Source organism: Chelmon rostratus, chromosome 13, assembly GCF_017976325.1.
Source record: "Chelmon rostratus isolate fCheRos1 chromosome 13, fCheRos1.pri, whole genome shotgun sequence".
Classification (NCBI taxonomy): domain Eukaryota; kingdom Metazoa; phylum Chordata; class Actinopteri; order Chaetodontiformes; family Chaetodontidae; genus Chelmon; species Chelmon rostratus.
The window spans coordinates 2,183,510-2,198,969 of record NC_055670.1 but is presented as its reverse complement, the minus strand read 5'-3'; the positions used below and the strand labels follow the sequence as shown (position 1 = coordinate 2,198,969).

The following is a 15,460-nucleotide window of genomic DNA, read 5'->3' as shown; positions in this document are numbered from 1 at the left end:
TCTGATAACATTGATGATCCTTTTTGTCCAGCGCCACCAACAGGTCGAATTTATAAGTGAAATGTCTCAACAGCTGTCACATGGATTTTTCCTATTGTGCCATCTTGAGACTGATGTGTTTTTATTAAGAAATCCCAAACTACCGGATGGATTGCCATGAAATTCGGTGCAGACATTCATTGTCCCCTCAGGATGATGGCGGCATCAGTAAGTCAAAGTTTCTTAATACTTTACTTCTTTGGCTTTTGGCCAAATGCAAGTCAAACTATTAACACTCCCACCAGCCTCAGGGGCACTTTGTGCTAATTAGCAAATGTTAGCATGCCAAAAGTGAATATAGGGAGAGTGAATATAGTAAACATTATACCGGCTAAATTATGTATATGTGAGAATTGTTTTTGCGAGCATGCTGATATCTTAAAGCTGTGCTGTGCCTGAGTGCAGCCTTGCAGAGCTCATATCATGGCTGCAGCCTCTTGTTTGCTGCAGATTCTTGTTTGTTCTTGCACTTTTGTGTCACCTCAGTGTGCTTTTCATCAGATTTTCCTCTGGTTTTTATGCTATTTGCCTCTGTAGGCATTCAAGTTTTTTTTTCTAGCTCTGTGTGTATTCATCTTCCCTTTTATTATCTTGAAAACCCGACATCTTAGACCAAACCAGACTTGACTTGTGGTCACAAACGTTTGGAGTGCGGCTACCAGTGGTAAAAAGGGACAAACCTCCATACTGGATGGATGACAGTGAATAAAATGGACATCCAAAGAGAGTGACTCATTCTCAACAGCAGTATCGGTGTTCAAATCTTAGCATAAAGAAGGGGAAAATGTCAGCAGGCTGAGAGGTAATGACATTGGAAAGTACTCAACCACTCTGCATTCTGTAGGAGGTCTCATTAGTGCAGCCACACACTTTTTATGGGTGTGACCGTGATCTTGACCGAACACACACCAAACAGGTCACGCAGTCGCACAGCTTCCAAAAGCACTTCAGCATTCTCCTCTTGCTCTGTGTGCTGCTCGTGATTAGCTTTTCATTTTTTATCATCTGGAGATCAGAGCAGGTTCAAGGGGTCACACTAAATCTGAGCTGCAAACAAAATGCTGACACCTAATGGCTATGAGCTCGTGTCAGCCATGAAAACCCCAGTTGCATCCACACATGGGTGCTGACTGTGGGGTTAAACACTTTGTCTTTCTTTCACCTTCATTGCACTATTGCAGGCCATAAGTCTGCATTTCATTTTCATGTTGCTGTTCAGCTAAGTTGTCATGAGCTGGTCACGTTTCTTTCAGGGTATTTGAACCTTCTGTGGTACAAAAAAACAGCAGATGAATCATCTCCTGCAGGAGTGCATGGTGGTGTGAAGTTAGAGTGGATTATCTATTAGTACACAACAGACGGAGATCACATCCCCATCAAAGACAGCGTCCCTATATGCAGTGTGGCATCAGAAACACTTAGATGCTGAAAAATACACTAACCAGTACAAACATATACAAAAAAAACCCAACAAATTAAACAGTAAGAACAAGAAAAGGGGGATGAATCAGGGACAGCATCTGAGTCTTGTATTCCTTTACAGTACAGCATCACCAACACTTATATATATTCTAATCTGTATGTATGTGTATGTATTCCTACCCGTGATCCACCAGACCCTTCAGTACAATGGCCACCAGACTAGATATTCCTTAGGTATTTTAAATTTATTATGATCCATTTTATGTCTAAGATGAGGAGTAATCTGCAGACGGTGTAGTAGTACATACTAGATTTTCCTTTATCAGTTATAAACTGAAATGGTATTTGCAGATTTCCATTTGTAACCAGGTTGCTTCATCAATGTCCATATTCCAGTTAGTGGGGTGATGGCGGGTTTTCCTTTATCATATTTGGCTCCACTTTTCAGGACTAGTACAAAAAACACAAAAATAAAATGGCGAGTTGTGCTTCAAAGGGTGGAGATGTGTTTCTTGGCCGTCACTGTGCTTGGCTGAGAAATAATCCAGCACATCCCCGTAACACGGTGAACTGTTGTTTGTGTTTATGACAGTATTGCTCAGATATAATGTGATAATTAGTGAGCTTTTGAGAAGCTGGTAGGCAGATTTTATGACAGTTGGACAGAGCCAGGTAAGCCAAGACTTCAACCAAACTCTAAATTGTAGCTCTTTCAGGTCTTTGAATAGGCTCAGGCATTTGCATATTTTCATTTCACAGCTTTGTTCACAGTGTTTTAATGCTCGCCTGAAGTTTTACATTAAGGGTGTGTGGTCATGAGGCCTGTTTTCCTTTAAAAAAAAAAAAGACCATGACTTTAATTGATACGTTTCATTGAAAGAGCTACAAATGAAGTTTACAGTCATCAGTACATTTTTTTGATGTGCACGTTCTCCTCATAAAGGATTATCAGCAATGCAACTGCATACTGACCTTTGCATGTTACACACTCACACACTTCTGTGTGAGGCTGATGTGAATGACGACAGCAGCTTGTGTTCGCTGGTAGTCTCATCAGTTCCGAGTACATTTACTTCTCTCTGTGTGTGTGTCTTAGCTATCTGTGTCACTTGAACACCTGCCAAAGGCGACTGATGATTTCCTGTGTTTTCCTGCTCCGCCTGCTTTCTGACCAGCTAATCCTGACCTGTCGTGGAGGCAGGCCCGTAAAAGATGGATTCTCCCCTGCACTCAACACAGCTTTTCATTTACAGAAGAGACAGCAGCATCCTCCCATGCTCATCTCCCGCTCAGCACTTTAATCCAGGCAGAACGAATAGAGAGATTAAAAGCCGAAGATGAGACATGATGAAAGAGGGTCACAGCGGTCAGCAGGATGTGGGCAGGTGAAGAGACGGGAGGTGTTGAGGACAGCGGAGGACAGGCGTGCAGGTTGGATTAATCAGCACGGGGCCACATCTTCACTTCCTGGAACATGATGCTGTTTTCTGTGTTGGGAAGGTGAGACTACTGGGGAAAAAAACACTCAGAGTGCAACACCTGCTGTTGATCCTTCTTATTCAGCCACTTATGAGTTTCCATCCATCCTCTGTTCTTAAAGGGAAAACACACACGAGAGCTCTGGATTTGGTATTTTTTATCTAATCTTTGCAGGTAAATTGCTCACACCAGTTTACAGTTTATAAAGATAACCTAACATTCTACCTGTGAAGAGTATTTAACCATAGATGCTCAGCATAAAAGACTGGAAATGACAAAAACATTACAACAGTATGGGGAATATTTGGCAAGTGAGTGTGACAGCTGTGACAAACTCTCCAAGCCTTTAAATCTGTCAGAAACAAATCATGACATGATGTAACTTACACCATGTTGGTTAGCTATCCTGTCATTCCTCAAAATGTAGACATTTGCATCCCACTTAAAGAACAATGCTGGACATATTCTAAATTTTACTGTCGTCCAACAAATCGCATGAAGAGACCAAAGCCAACACTGAATCTGTGTATCTGAAGCCTGATAATATCGTACTTTGTGCCATCGAGCTCCATTGTAAAGACATCAGTGAGCCACACTGTTGCACTGGGTGACATGTTCCCCACAAGCTGTAGTTTACTTCGACTCTGCTGTTTAAAATTCATTCCACTTTGACCTGCTACGACATGAAAATGATGCTTACACATTAACACATCAGTAACAATCTTATAATATGACATAATATAAAACTAACTGGGGTCCAGCCCCTGAGTGATGACTACTGTTACTTCTTAAGCTTTAAAACAGAGGTGGGGAAACCTTTTTTCTATCAAAGGCCATTGTTTTTGGCCATGATTGACAATTGCTTCACCCACCTCCCTGATGAGGTCTGATGATCCATGTGCAATCGTGAAATAAGATGTGTCACCCGGCCAAGACATGGCGAGAGTTTATGGCACTGTGGTCTTCAGATCTGACACAGTGACCATATCTTTTTATTTTTTACTTCAACAACAGACAAAAGGTTTGTCATTTGTGCATTTCTCTTGGAAAACACGACACTCTGCATCTGCTTTTGCTTTGTTGATAGTCGGCATGATACATTGATGGGACATCAACCGCTATGTGTGTGTGTGTTGTGTTCAGGGACCAATCAGAAAAAAGTCTACTATTTATTATTTTCCCTTATTGCTGAAAAAAAGTAATTGCTTTGTTGTATTTATGAACTGCCCACTGGCTGTATACAGCCTGAAGGCCGGAGGTTCCCCATGCCTGTCATAAAGTCACATCAGCCATCTCTCCTATCAGGATGAAGAAGCTCACAGGTCGGTTTTACGTCGTCTCCCTGGACACACACACCCTGAAATGTCACAATGCTCGAATTCAAGGCCACAAAAGGCTCTTTGAACTTCAGATTATCTATCAAACGCCTGACAAGTAGATGCTGTTTGAACGAATATTTTCACTTCACAGGAGTTTGGCTGCAGCAGAGGCCAAAACTCTCCAACGTCCAACAGCTGACTGTCTTGGACTTGGACTCTTCAGATTGTCATCTACAATATTTCACCAGCAGTTTTTTTTCATTCATCAACTTTCAGCTGCATGTGATGGATTTCATTATTTCTGTGTGGCTGGCCTACATTAACAGTTACTGAGCACCGTGGTCCAAGCACACAGACACATTTACACAGCTTATTTCGAAAATGCATAACATATGACTTTCCATTTATCTTACTATTGTCATTGCCGACAATTCACAGGTTGCCATCGCTATTGCAAATGTCACTTAGGTCCCCTAGTTCAAGGTGGAGCTGAACTTACTGTGTTTCATGCTGAGAATAAAAGGAGATTTAACCGTTTCTAACCAATTTGTGAATGTCAGGAAAATAAAATGTAAAAATAAACTGCAGTTTGAATGTAAGAAACTTGGCTGCAAGTGTGATAAAAACAAATTAGTCTTCTACAGCGTGAAAATTGTGGCAAACGATGGATATGAGCTTCACTGTCTTTGTATTCAGCTTCATACTTGCTCCCAAACTGAAGATGCCGACTGTTTGATAACAAAACTCTTTATTAAAAGGACAAGCAGAGCGTTCAATTATCAAACTGAAAAATACACAGGAACAGGGAAATCATTTTAATCAGTGTGTATAAAAAAAAAAAAAATCAAGAGACCTAACAGGAAGTGTGAACAGAGAGAAGTCACTTCCTGTGAATCAGAGGTTGTTGACAACCAACCCCTATTCATCACTTGAAATAATAATAAAAAAAAACATAATATACATTTCCAGGAAGTCAAGATTTGGCTCATCATTTAGTACATACATTCTGACATGATCACAGTTCTTACAATAAAGTTAATGCTGATGACTTCACTGATATGAAGCCTGTAACAGCCAGATTTACTCAGATGCTCGTATTTATGGCATTTTTAAGAATCCATTGTCATAATCAGTCTTTAAATCTGTATTTTTGTAAAAGCATGATGTGAGGAAATTCACTAGTTTTCAATGCAGTTGTACATGGAATCACCCCCCAACATTTTTTTTTTTTTTTTTGGAAAAATAAGATTTAAAGACATTAAAAATGTAATTAAAGTTGATAAAATCTGCTTCACATTGACTGCATTTTCTTTAATTGTTTATTGACATAAAACAGAGGGCAGCAATCGCTGAAATGTACTTAAGCAAGTGATCCAACAACATGTAAGTTACAATTTTAGAAGCCTCAAATTTCAAGTTGAGCTCTCATGATGTCACATGACTTGCTCCTGTGTCTGGAGTTCTCAATGACTGATATTAGTGAGGATATCGAAGGGTAAGAGCTTTACCACGAGCAGCTGGGAGAGGCTGTTTCTCGCCAACAGAACTCAAATGATTTAAACGTGCAGATTCCTGATGTTTAGCTGGTATGTGGAGATACAGCAGACAGGACAGGTGAAGACAAACGACATGCAGGTGAAATCCCTCAGTGACAGACATCAGTCAAACAGGATCTACATTTGTTGTGATAGTGTTACCTCTTGGGTGCCAGACAGATGGGGTTTGCTACATACAGCAATGACTGCTTGAAAGTTCAGACAATCACAGGAATGTTTTCAAAGTTTAGTTTATCTGATTTCCCTGATGACGTAAATCCTGCTCGTCTGGGAGTCCAGGTTAAAATCAAACTACTTGTGCATTGTGAAAACAGCGAGCAAAGCAGATAACTGTGCAAATAAAACAGGAAATTGCTGACTGAGGAACATGTGAGGGTGAGGATTTTCATCCTTTCAGGCTTGTGCACCCCTAAAACAAAGCTATGCCTTCTCATGAGTGGAAACAGTGAGTATTTAACAAACACGATGTAACACTGTAAGACAATTTGGAAACATATAGACGAGACAATAAGTTAGTGCAGTAGGGACATTTGTTTGTAATCCTATAGGTCATCTCCTGACTGTCATAAAGCTGTAAAATGCATCTGCAGACAGAAAGCACTTTCAGCTTGACACTCAGGATGATTTAGCAAAGGCTAGCTATCTTTACACAGGCACTACCATAGAAGAAGAGAACTTTCTGCCTGACAGCCTTGTGCTTGGACTTCAACTAATGATTATTATCATTATTGATTAATGTATTGATTTTTTTAAAAATCGATTTATTTTTAAGCTATAAACCTATAAAAGGAAATAATGGAAAGAAGCAAAAAATGTGAAGTTCCCAGAGGCACACGTGACGTCCTAAATATGCTTGTTTTTGTGCAACTTAAAGTTCAGAACCAAAAAGTATTCAACTTGTGAGGAAACACAACAGAAAAAGCAGCAGATTCTCTCATGTGGCATCCTTTGCAAAATAAGTGTCTCAAAATGATCTTTGTTGACTGACTAGTTTTAACAAGGTTGGTGACAAAAGTTCACAGCGGTGGTAGCAGGGCATAGTATATGCTGCCTTCCAGACACACCATAGTGAACAATTACAAACCTCCCGCAAGGAAGAAACAACAGAAAAGGAAGTGGTAGTCAACAAGGCGTGTTACATTGTTAACACTGAGCAGCATTATGTCAACAATCCAGTCACTTTGTGTGGATCGAAAGCTTAAAGAATTAAAGGTTAACATTTTTGGGGGAATATGCTCTTTTGCTCTCCCGCCAAGCGTTAGATGACAGGAGAGATACTACTCTCTTATATGTGAGTTAAACATGAAGCTACAGCTAGCTGGCTCTGTTTAAAGGTACATTTACAGCTCACAAACATGCATGTTGGTGTAAACTGTGCTAAGTGTACAAATGACACGTTGTGGTTTTACAGGGACTTCTCTGTTTCCCTTGCTCCCAGTCTTTATGCTAAATTAAGCTCACCGTCTCCTGGCCACAGCTTCGTATTCAACATACAAGTATGAGAGTGGTACTGATCTTCTCTTCTAACTCACGGCAAGAAATCACATAAGAGCATTTTTCAAAATGTGATAGAAAGTTAATGTCCTATGTTACCTGGCAATTATAAAAAAAAAATGACATTAGTTGTTGCACAAGGAGCAGTGTTTTTATCCACTGAAGAATATCTCCCAGGTGTTAATTCTTCTCCCCTGGGGTTTTCCGATTGTGACGCAGAGGTTGTGATGTCAAAGTACAAGGTGGAAATTCCAACTTCTGCTTGAATGCAGCGTACGTCTTTACTTCAGCCAGAGTTTCTGCAATCCAATGTGGTATGGTACAGAATGAAACAGTGCGGAAATCCAGACAGACGTAGTCTTAGTCTCTTACTTCAGCATTTTAAAAGTCTGACAAAATTCTGAGACATGGGCGAGGTCGTCTGATATGACCACACGACGGAAAAGGCTATGAGCAACTGTCAGGCTTGACATGATACTTCATATTTAGGGATGTTTGAGGAGACTGCTGAATAAGAACTCCTGGCGTAAGGCATAGTCCAGAAACCATACGAGATCCACAAATAGTCTGTGGTGAGTGAGGATCACCGCTCACCAGGCCACATGCTGCTAAACGTGGGCTGTGACTGTTAATTTTGTCCTTTTGGCGGTGACAGAACAAAAGGAGAGTTTCCCCACTATGGTTCAGAGGAGGTTAGGAGTTCAGACCACACGGGAAACATGATGTCCATAAATGGCCTCAAGTTGACAGTCTGACACCACCTCATCAGCCCAGCAGGGAGGGCTGATTGGTCTCCTGTCACAGACCGGAAGACTGGGAAGGATGGTAGGGTCCGTTCACCTGAGATGGGGGAGAAAAAAGCTGAGGTTAGCACAGATCACAGGAACCAGAGTTGGTACATATATGGTCAATTTCAAACTGAGATGTTATTCACAACCTGGACATACAAAGAGTGGAATAGAAGTATGTAGAATTGTCAAAATGATAGAAAAACGAAAGTCTGTCACTAATAAAAGACAGCTAAAGACATTAAGGAGGGGTGGAATTTCCTGTACAGTACTGTATATTATAATGTACTGTATATCGCTAAAGCACTAATTACCACAAGAGAGTCATACTCACTCTTTTTCTGCTCTCAGTCTTTATACCATACCGTTTTAATTCACCAATTTGAATTGCTTGATTGGTTCCTGTCACAGCATTTCTTGCAAATGTTGCTAATTAAAAGCCTACCAGGAATGGGATGGAGGTCGCCCAGTGAACTGCTAGAAGAGTTTTACTGTGAAGTATTGATGCAGGAAGAGTTTCATTTACAGTAATTTGATTGTGCTCAAAAGATGGCGAACAGGACATGAGTGGCATTAATTAAGTGAATGAAAACATATTGCAGTTAGAGAAGAGAAAGAGTGGTATGACATGACTATTTTGTTGTACTGGTGGAATCCGTGCTGCTAAAAAAAAATGTTTTATACTGAAGACAAAACAATAACATGGAGGCAGTTTTGAGTTTGCATTAACAGCAAGCATCAACTGAAATTTAAAACCAGATAAGACCAGTAAGCAGGAAGGCTTCCTACCAAATCTAAAATTATAAAACAAGGGAAATTAGAAATAAAGCCATCACTCATATATAAGCCTGTTCTGACTAAAGGCCTGGCTCTCTCTGTAAAGGTCACTATTTGGGAATCTACACTAACCAAGTCAAGTGTTCAAGGAAAATGAACATGCTGTCCCTTTTAGGAAAGACTCCATCCCCCTATGGGCCTGTCAGCAACAAAAATGTCACCATGACACAATAAGCCCTTGACCAACTGCAATAAACAGAGCAGCTAATTAAGGACTGGACATGAATGCCTCAGACATGTACTGCAACTGCATTTCCACTGAGATCTTGCAAAAAGTAATAATAAACACAAAAAACTTCCCTTTCTTTCTGGATGGGAGAATATTTATTTGGGTGAGCCGAGTCAAAGAAGTTCCATATTTGAGAAACACTTCTCTCTGTTCTTACTTGTTGTCGCAGTTATAATAGTGACTGATGAAACCAGAAAAGCCTGCAGATACAACTCAACTTCAAAAAGATGGGATGCTGAGTCCATGTAGTAATATACTTTATACAGCCATGTGTTCACAAAGTGTTGATCCTTCCTCCATCCTGGCTTGTGAACCACTGAGTCTTTCCAGGATGCTCCTTTCATACCCAATCATGATGCTATCACCTGTTACCAATCAACCTGTTTACCTGTGGAATGTTCCAAACAGGTGTTTTTGGAGCGTTCCACAACTTTCCCAGTCTTTAGTTGCTCCTGTTATTGCTGGCATCAAATTCAGAACAAGCATATATTCACAAAAATCAGTTAAGTTGATGAGATAACACGTTAAATATATTGTCTTGTTTTTTCTCTCTTTTCATACACTCACTGACTGTACCGTATGTCAAAACAGGATTAGCAAATGACCACTTTCTGTTTTATTTTTGCTTTAACACAGCGTCCCAGCATCCAACTCTTTTGGAATTGGGATTGTCATCATAAGAATGGACAAAATAATGTCACCTTTGGTCAGTTGTGATGGATGTTAAAAGATCACAGATGCCAAAGGCCAACAATCCTTGTCAAACCTGGTTATTTTCCTGGACCTGTGTGCACACTCCACCTTGCTGGTGACAGTACCCAGTGTAACCACATTGACTCCAGAAAAAAGTGTTACGATAGAAACAAAGCAAGAGGTGGACATAGGCTGGTTTTCTTTTCTTTTAAATGAAACATCATCTACCAGGTTGTAAACCTTTGAATGGGAGGCAGAAGTGAAAAGTAGAACTGATTGTGGTCTTTATAGCTTTACAGTGGACTTTGCAAGAAAGGTACAATTAGCCGGTTTAAGAGGTAACTCAAGTTCACTCAGATGCTCTCACACTTCTTAGCAGTGTTACTGGTGATGTATCTCAGTGAAATACTATGATCCTCAGGCTGTGTGTGTGTGTGTAGTGTAAGGCGGGTGGTCTGGGCCTTTCAAGCCCTTAGCGGGGGTTGGCAGCCCTCATACAACATATTTGGGGGCAGCGGAAACAAGCTATGAACACAACAGAGACATTTCATTGCTTTTTAAATAGAGATGATGATCATTTGCGTTTGCAAAATGTTCCTTATTTAAACATCGAGCAGATACAGAGCTACATTATCATTCGTCTCTGGCCTCCTGGCAATCGTGAGTCCAATAATCACTCTGTTTCAGCTCTGTTTTTGGTCTCCACCAACTCCTGATGGAAATATTTGGCTCTATAGCTGCTAGATGTTCAATTATAGTTATTAGTTTTTAAAGCCTTTTTGCTGAAAACAGCTGTGTGCTGCGGCTGAAAACAACACAATTGGAGAGAATGAGCGTGAGCCAAAACAGTGAAGTTGGGGATCTAAACAATGAGCCGAAAGTCACTATAAAGCTCCATAAAGACAAGTAGAGGTGCACATTCAGCTGATATTTCTCTGTAGGTTTATTACTATAAGCAATGCCATATCATATGTTTTCATTTGATACATATATATACATAAAATCTACATTTTAGTCACTCACCATGTTACAATGTCAGGCCAAATCAAATACAGTCTATATTTTCTGAGGTTACCAATGGTGATGTACACCTCGTATCCGATGTGGTGTATGCACTGTACGTGCTTCTCCTAACAGGCTATGTTTTTAATGAACCAAAAGGATCATTATTTCCACCAGCACAGTAATTCAGCCCATCAGTGCAAACTATTTCTGGGTAACGGTGTTGATGTGAGTGTTACTGGCCAGTTCAGTGGCTGGCTGCAGTGCTGAAAAGGGTAAATGCACCGCAATACAGCCTTGGGGGAGGCCAGCCCATTGTGTTCACATACTGACAGTTAAATTACCCGCAAGAGACTGAGGCTGACTGAAAATAAGTTCCTGACGAGTAAACAAATCTAAAGAGAGCACTAATACACTGGAAGTGAGAGCGCAGCACCTTAAGACTGCTGAGCGAGACAGAGGGAAAATAAGCACTTATTATAACTGCCCTTACCAGCTGAAAATATCTTTATAACATATTGCAAGATAATCGATAATCACATTTTGCCATGTTTTCATCCCGCCCCTTATCACTGCAGTCTGTGAGTATTAGGACAATCTTGTTATGGCTCTATACTCCAGCAGTTTGGATGTGAACTGAAACAAGGAATGTGAGGTTTAAGTACTGACTCTAAGCTTTAATTTGATGGTGCCTGCACCCATATCAGATAAACACAGTAGGAACTGTAGCCCTTTTTATATAAACCCCCAAGAGAGCTACACTTTAACCCAGTATGGATATTAAAGGTAATGTGTAACATGTGGCTAACCTGTTGAAGGTTGCTCCAAACAAACAAGCAAACAACTCGCTGCTGAAGCGACGCAGGGCTACAGTATCTGACCATTGCCTCCTGGAGTACAAAGTGGTATTACAAGACGGGATCGGCTGGGCTAGCTGGTTAGCATGCTAGCTACACCGACTTGATACATAAAATAAAATTCATTCTTTAAAAAATCAAACAAAGTTTTGGGGTGCCAAATTCCTTTTTATATTATATGAAATATGTGGGTGTTCCCTCATCTTGCAGCTAACACTACCAGCACTAAGATAGTGGATTTACATAACATGTTGTTTCCACTGCTCATGTGCGGTCCAAACAACTAAAATTGATTCAAAGAGGTTTTGAATCTGTGGAAACAAGTTTTTTTCCATTATAAATAAATTGCCAGAGAGTAGACAAGCAAATGTTCCTTGAGGGTGCGTGTGGGTCCAACACTGTAGCTTTCACTTTACTTTTGAATTGTCATCAATATTCAAATGAAGTCCCTGTTGATGTTAAGTTATGCCCTGACATCTTTGTTTCATGTGCTCACGGGTCACTACTGAAGAAAATTACATCAAAGTCTTTCATGAAACCTTGTGTGAATCCTGACAGAAGAACCCAAAGCAAGACATGAACTGAAGATCACCGCTCCGTTGGACAGAATACCTCTCAATCCTCATCCAAGATTCGACGAAGGAAAAGACACGTATTCACGTACGCCTTTTATATGCCAGCAGAAACTCCAAATGACCACACAGTCAAAATACAGAGTCAGATGTGAGCCAATCACGGATCACGGGGAATCCAAACATGATCACTGGATCTTTTTTTATGCGTTTGGAGAACTGGGCATGAAACCTTCCTGATGTCTTAATCTGACATATTTCTGTTTGAACAGCTGGCTTGCATTCAGAACAGTCTCAGGCCTGTCTGGTGTTCCTCTTTCTTCAGATAGACTAGCAGCACTTTCCTGACAGGTCAGTGCACAAGAGTTACCTCTTCTTACAGCGCCACAGCCATGTTACATCAAAGCTATTGGTACTCATGACTTCATGCAATTATCGTCACATCTGATCCCAAATTTCAAAGGGAAACCAATGCAGAACATTCTGGACAACCTCATTTTAATAGAGTTTGTAGGCTAACTGATTAATAGCTGTCATTTCTACAAATGCACACACAAATACACGCAATAAATGAGCCATTAGCTGATTGTTACTCAGTTTTCCCTTCTCTGGTTTTTATCAATAAGAAGGGAAACATCAAATGGAGATACTGTAAATGTTTTTTCAGACGTTTTTTTTTTTTTGTCCCATTCCTGCTCTGCTCTGCTTTTCCTCCTTTATAAACAGCTAATGACTAGTGCTCGGAATAAAACACACTTGGGTGTATGAGAACATGTTTCAGCATTTAGATTTGGCCACGTGAGGACGCAGGGATGTCAGCGGGAGTTTAGGTTTCCATTGAAACACAATAAGCTGGAGAGCGTATGTGAGGCTATACAGTATGTAACCCCCAAAACCCCTGTGTCTCTTGCTACCTGTGACTGCAAGAGTGATCGGAATTTAAAAAAGGGAGCCATGAGCACAAACACTCAAGTATAGATCTAAAAGGAAGCTGGTCACTTTATGACATCAGGGCTCTTTAAAGCTGCAGTATGCATCTTCTCAAATTAAAACACAAGATCATCCGTCTTAAAACCAAACTGTTTTCTAGACAGTTACTGGAAATATTTCCTTGCATGCAGGCCAAAAAGGATTGCTCTGAACACCCTGAAAATGTTGAAGGTGGAATTCTTCTGCAACTTACTAGAGAAGTTTATGTTTATGTTGTTTTGTTAAAGTAGTGAAGTGATTCAGGCCTGTTTACACTGAATGACAACGACCAGATACAGCTTTGAATTTAATCTGTCATCTGAACAGGGTTTATCTGAAGGTGAGGGACTGAATCAACAGGTTGGAGAGCTACTTTCTTCTATGTTATGTGATTCCAATGTACTGTTGTTGACAGCTTTCAAAATGAGAACTATCAGGATTTCAGGAATAAATCACTTTACTTTCACAAACAGTCATAGGCGTAAAGACTGAGGTGGATATAGATTATATGCCAATGACGACTATGTGTGCATCTGTGTGTGTGTGTGTGTGTGTGTGTGTGTGTGTGTGTGTGTGTGTGCATTCAATTTGCTGCTTACCCGTGTGTCATACTCCAGGACGAACGGAGGGATGTCGATCTGCTCAGGTTTGATGCAGGTGAAGAGCTGCTGCAGGTTGTCCAGGTAGCGAACCTTGTCCTTCATCCCCGACACACTAAAGGTGGTGAAGAACCACGTTGAGACCTGGAATGAGCCGAGAGAGAGGATATATGAAAGGAGCACTTCATCATATATAGGTCTGATCTTGGCTTTATATAACCCAGATATTAATCTTGCCATAACCAACAAAGACAAAACTTAAACTCTTAAACTCTCTAAAGCAAACGACAGAGCTAGATTAATGCTAATGAACCTTTAATGATCCCGAAGGGGAAGTTTGGTCATTGGAGCAAAACATACTGTGATTCCACTAATCATCGACAGCAACAACAACAAAAAAACATGACCCAGAGAGAGAGCATATCTCCGCCTGTGTGAAGGAGGACACAATTGGAAAAACAAAATGCCAACCGAGTATAAAAACAGTATTTCACATCAAAAATCAAATGAATGATAATTTAGTTTTGAGGTCACCCAAATGTTTTACCAAATTGATGAAATGTGGTAAAAGTGGTGTAATGGAAAGGAGTGTAAAAAAGCTTTTGGCTGCCTTTATGAACCAAGACACAGAGTGAAAATTTCAGTTGAAATGTATAAATGAAAATGTGCAATCAACAAGTAAATCTAAAGCTTGTCAATGACACTTCTGTGACTGCTATGACCACTACGATGACCAGCACTGCTTTTACTACTGAGACAAGACGTAATCTTACCTTAGAGCGAAACGTTGGATGTACAAAGTAGAAGGCCTTTATATTCTTTTTAAACCTGCAATACATAAATAAGAAAACAGAGGTTGCATAAAATTGAGGACTATGACAAAAATGAAGTGAAATGATTAATCGGATGAAAGAGTAGTGTGTGAAGAGTTGAGTCTTTGTGTCTAGAGTCAGCTCAAGCCCATACATCAGCAAGGAAATATTTACCACATAGACACACACAGACACACACAAACAGAAACATCCTACTCCCCTTCAGCTTCTAATGCAGCACACCAGCTTCTATAGATGTGACTGTGTGGAGACTGCTTAAGGCCAAGTTCCTTGTTAATGAACGACTCATGATTGTCTTTGCTAAGTGTCCAGTTCCCATGTTTGTTCCAGACTAAATGTTCATGTTGAAGGACACTCTATATTTTTCTTATATTATCAGATGCTCAGTATCTTATCCCCCTGTGCTATAGGCTCTAAAGACACTCAAATTACCCACACTGTTGCCCTGGGTGACATGTCCCTTCATGACCATGACCCCCCCCCTTAATAGAGCTCCAAATGTGTATTAATCTGCAGTTGGACATTGCACAATTTCCTCCTGTCTGAGTAACACCAGCCACTCTGTATATGTTCAGATACTGAATAGGCAAACTCTGTCTTTGGGAATTTAATGTAACATATGTCAGTGAATCCAACAATCAGTTGCTATCACTCAATCCACTGATGATTAATGACTTTGTAAGATTAAACAGGAATTTTTAATGACACTACCAGTGGACTTCAGGACACTGCTTACTGTCTGTAGGGTTCATCAAAAGTTAAATGTCCCAAC

At 40.3% G+C, this 15,460-nt stretch overlaps 1 protein-coding gene across 1 annotated transcript in view; it reads right to left on the bottom strand.

Moving 5' to 3' along the window:
• Positions 1-5,004: 5,004 nt before the first annotated feature.
• The window catches only part of gdap2 (ganglioside induced differentiation associated protein 2), a 31,484-nt gene continuing 21,028 nt past the window's right edge, over positions 5,005-15,460 (bottom strand). The window contains exons 12-14 of the mRNA XM_041950606.1: positions 14,629-14,683; positions 13,856-13,999; positions 5,005-8,149 (exon numbers count right to left, since the gene is read on the bottom strand). Coding sequence (XP_041806540.1) covers positions 8,108-8,149; positions 13,856-13,999; positions 14,629-14,683 — 241 coding nt within the window. The 3' untranslated portion in view covers positions 5,005-8,107. The remainder of the gene's footprint in view (positions 8,150-13,855; positions 14,000-14,628; positions 14,684-15,460) is intronic.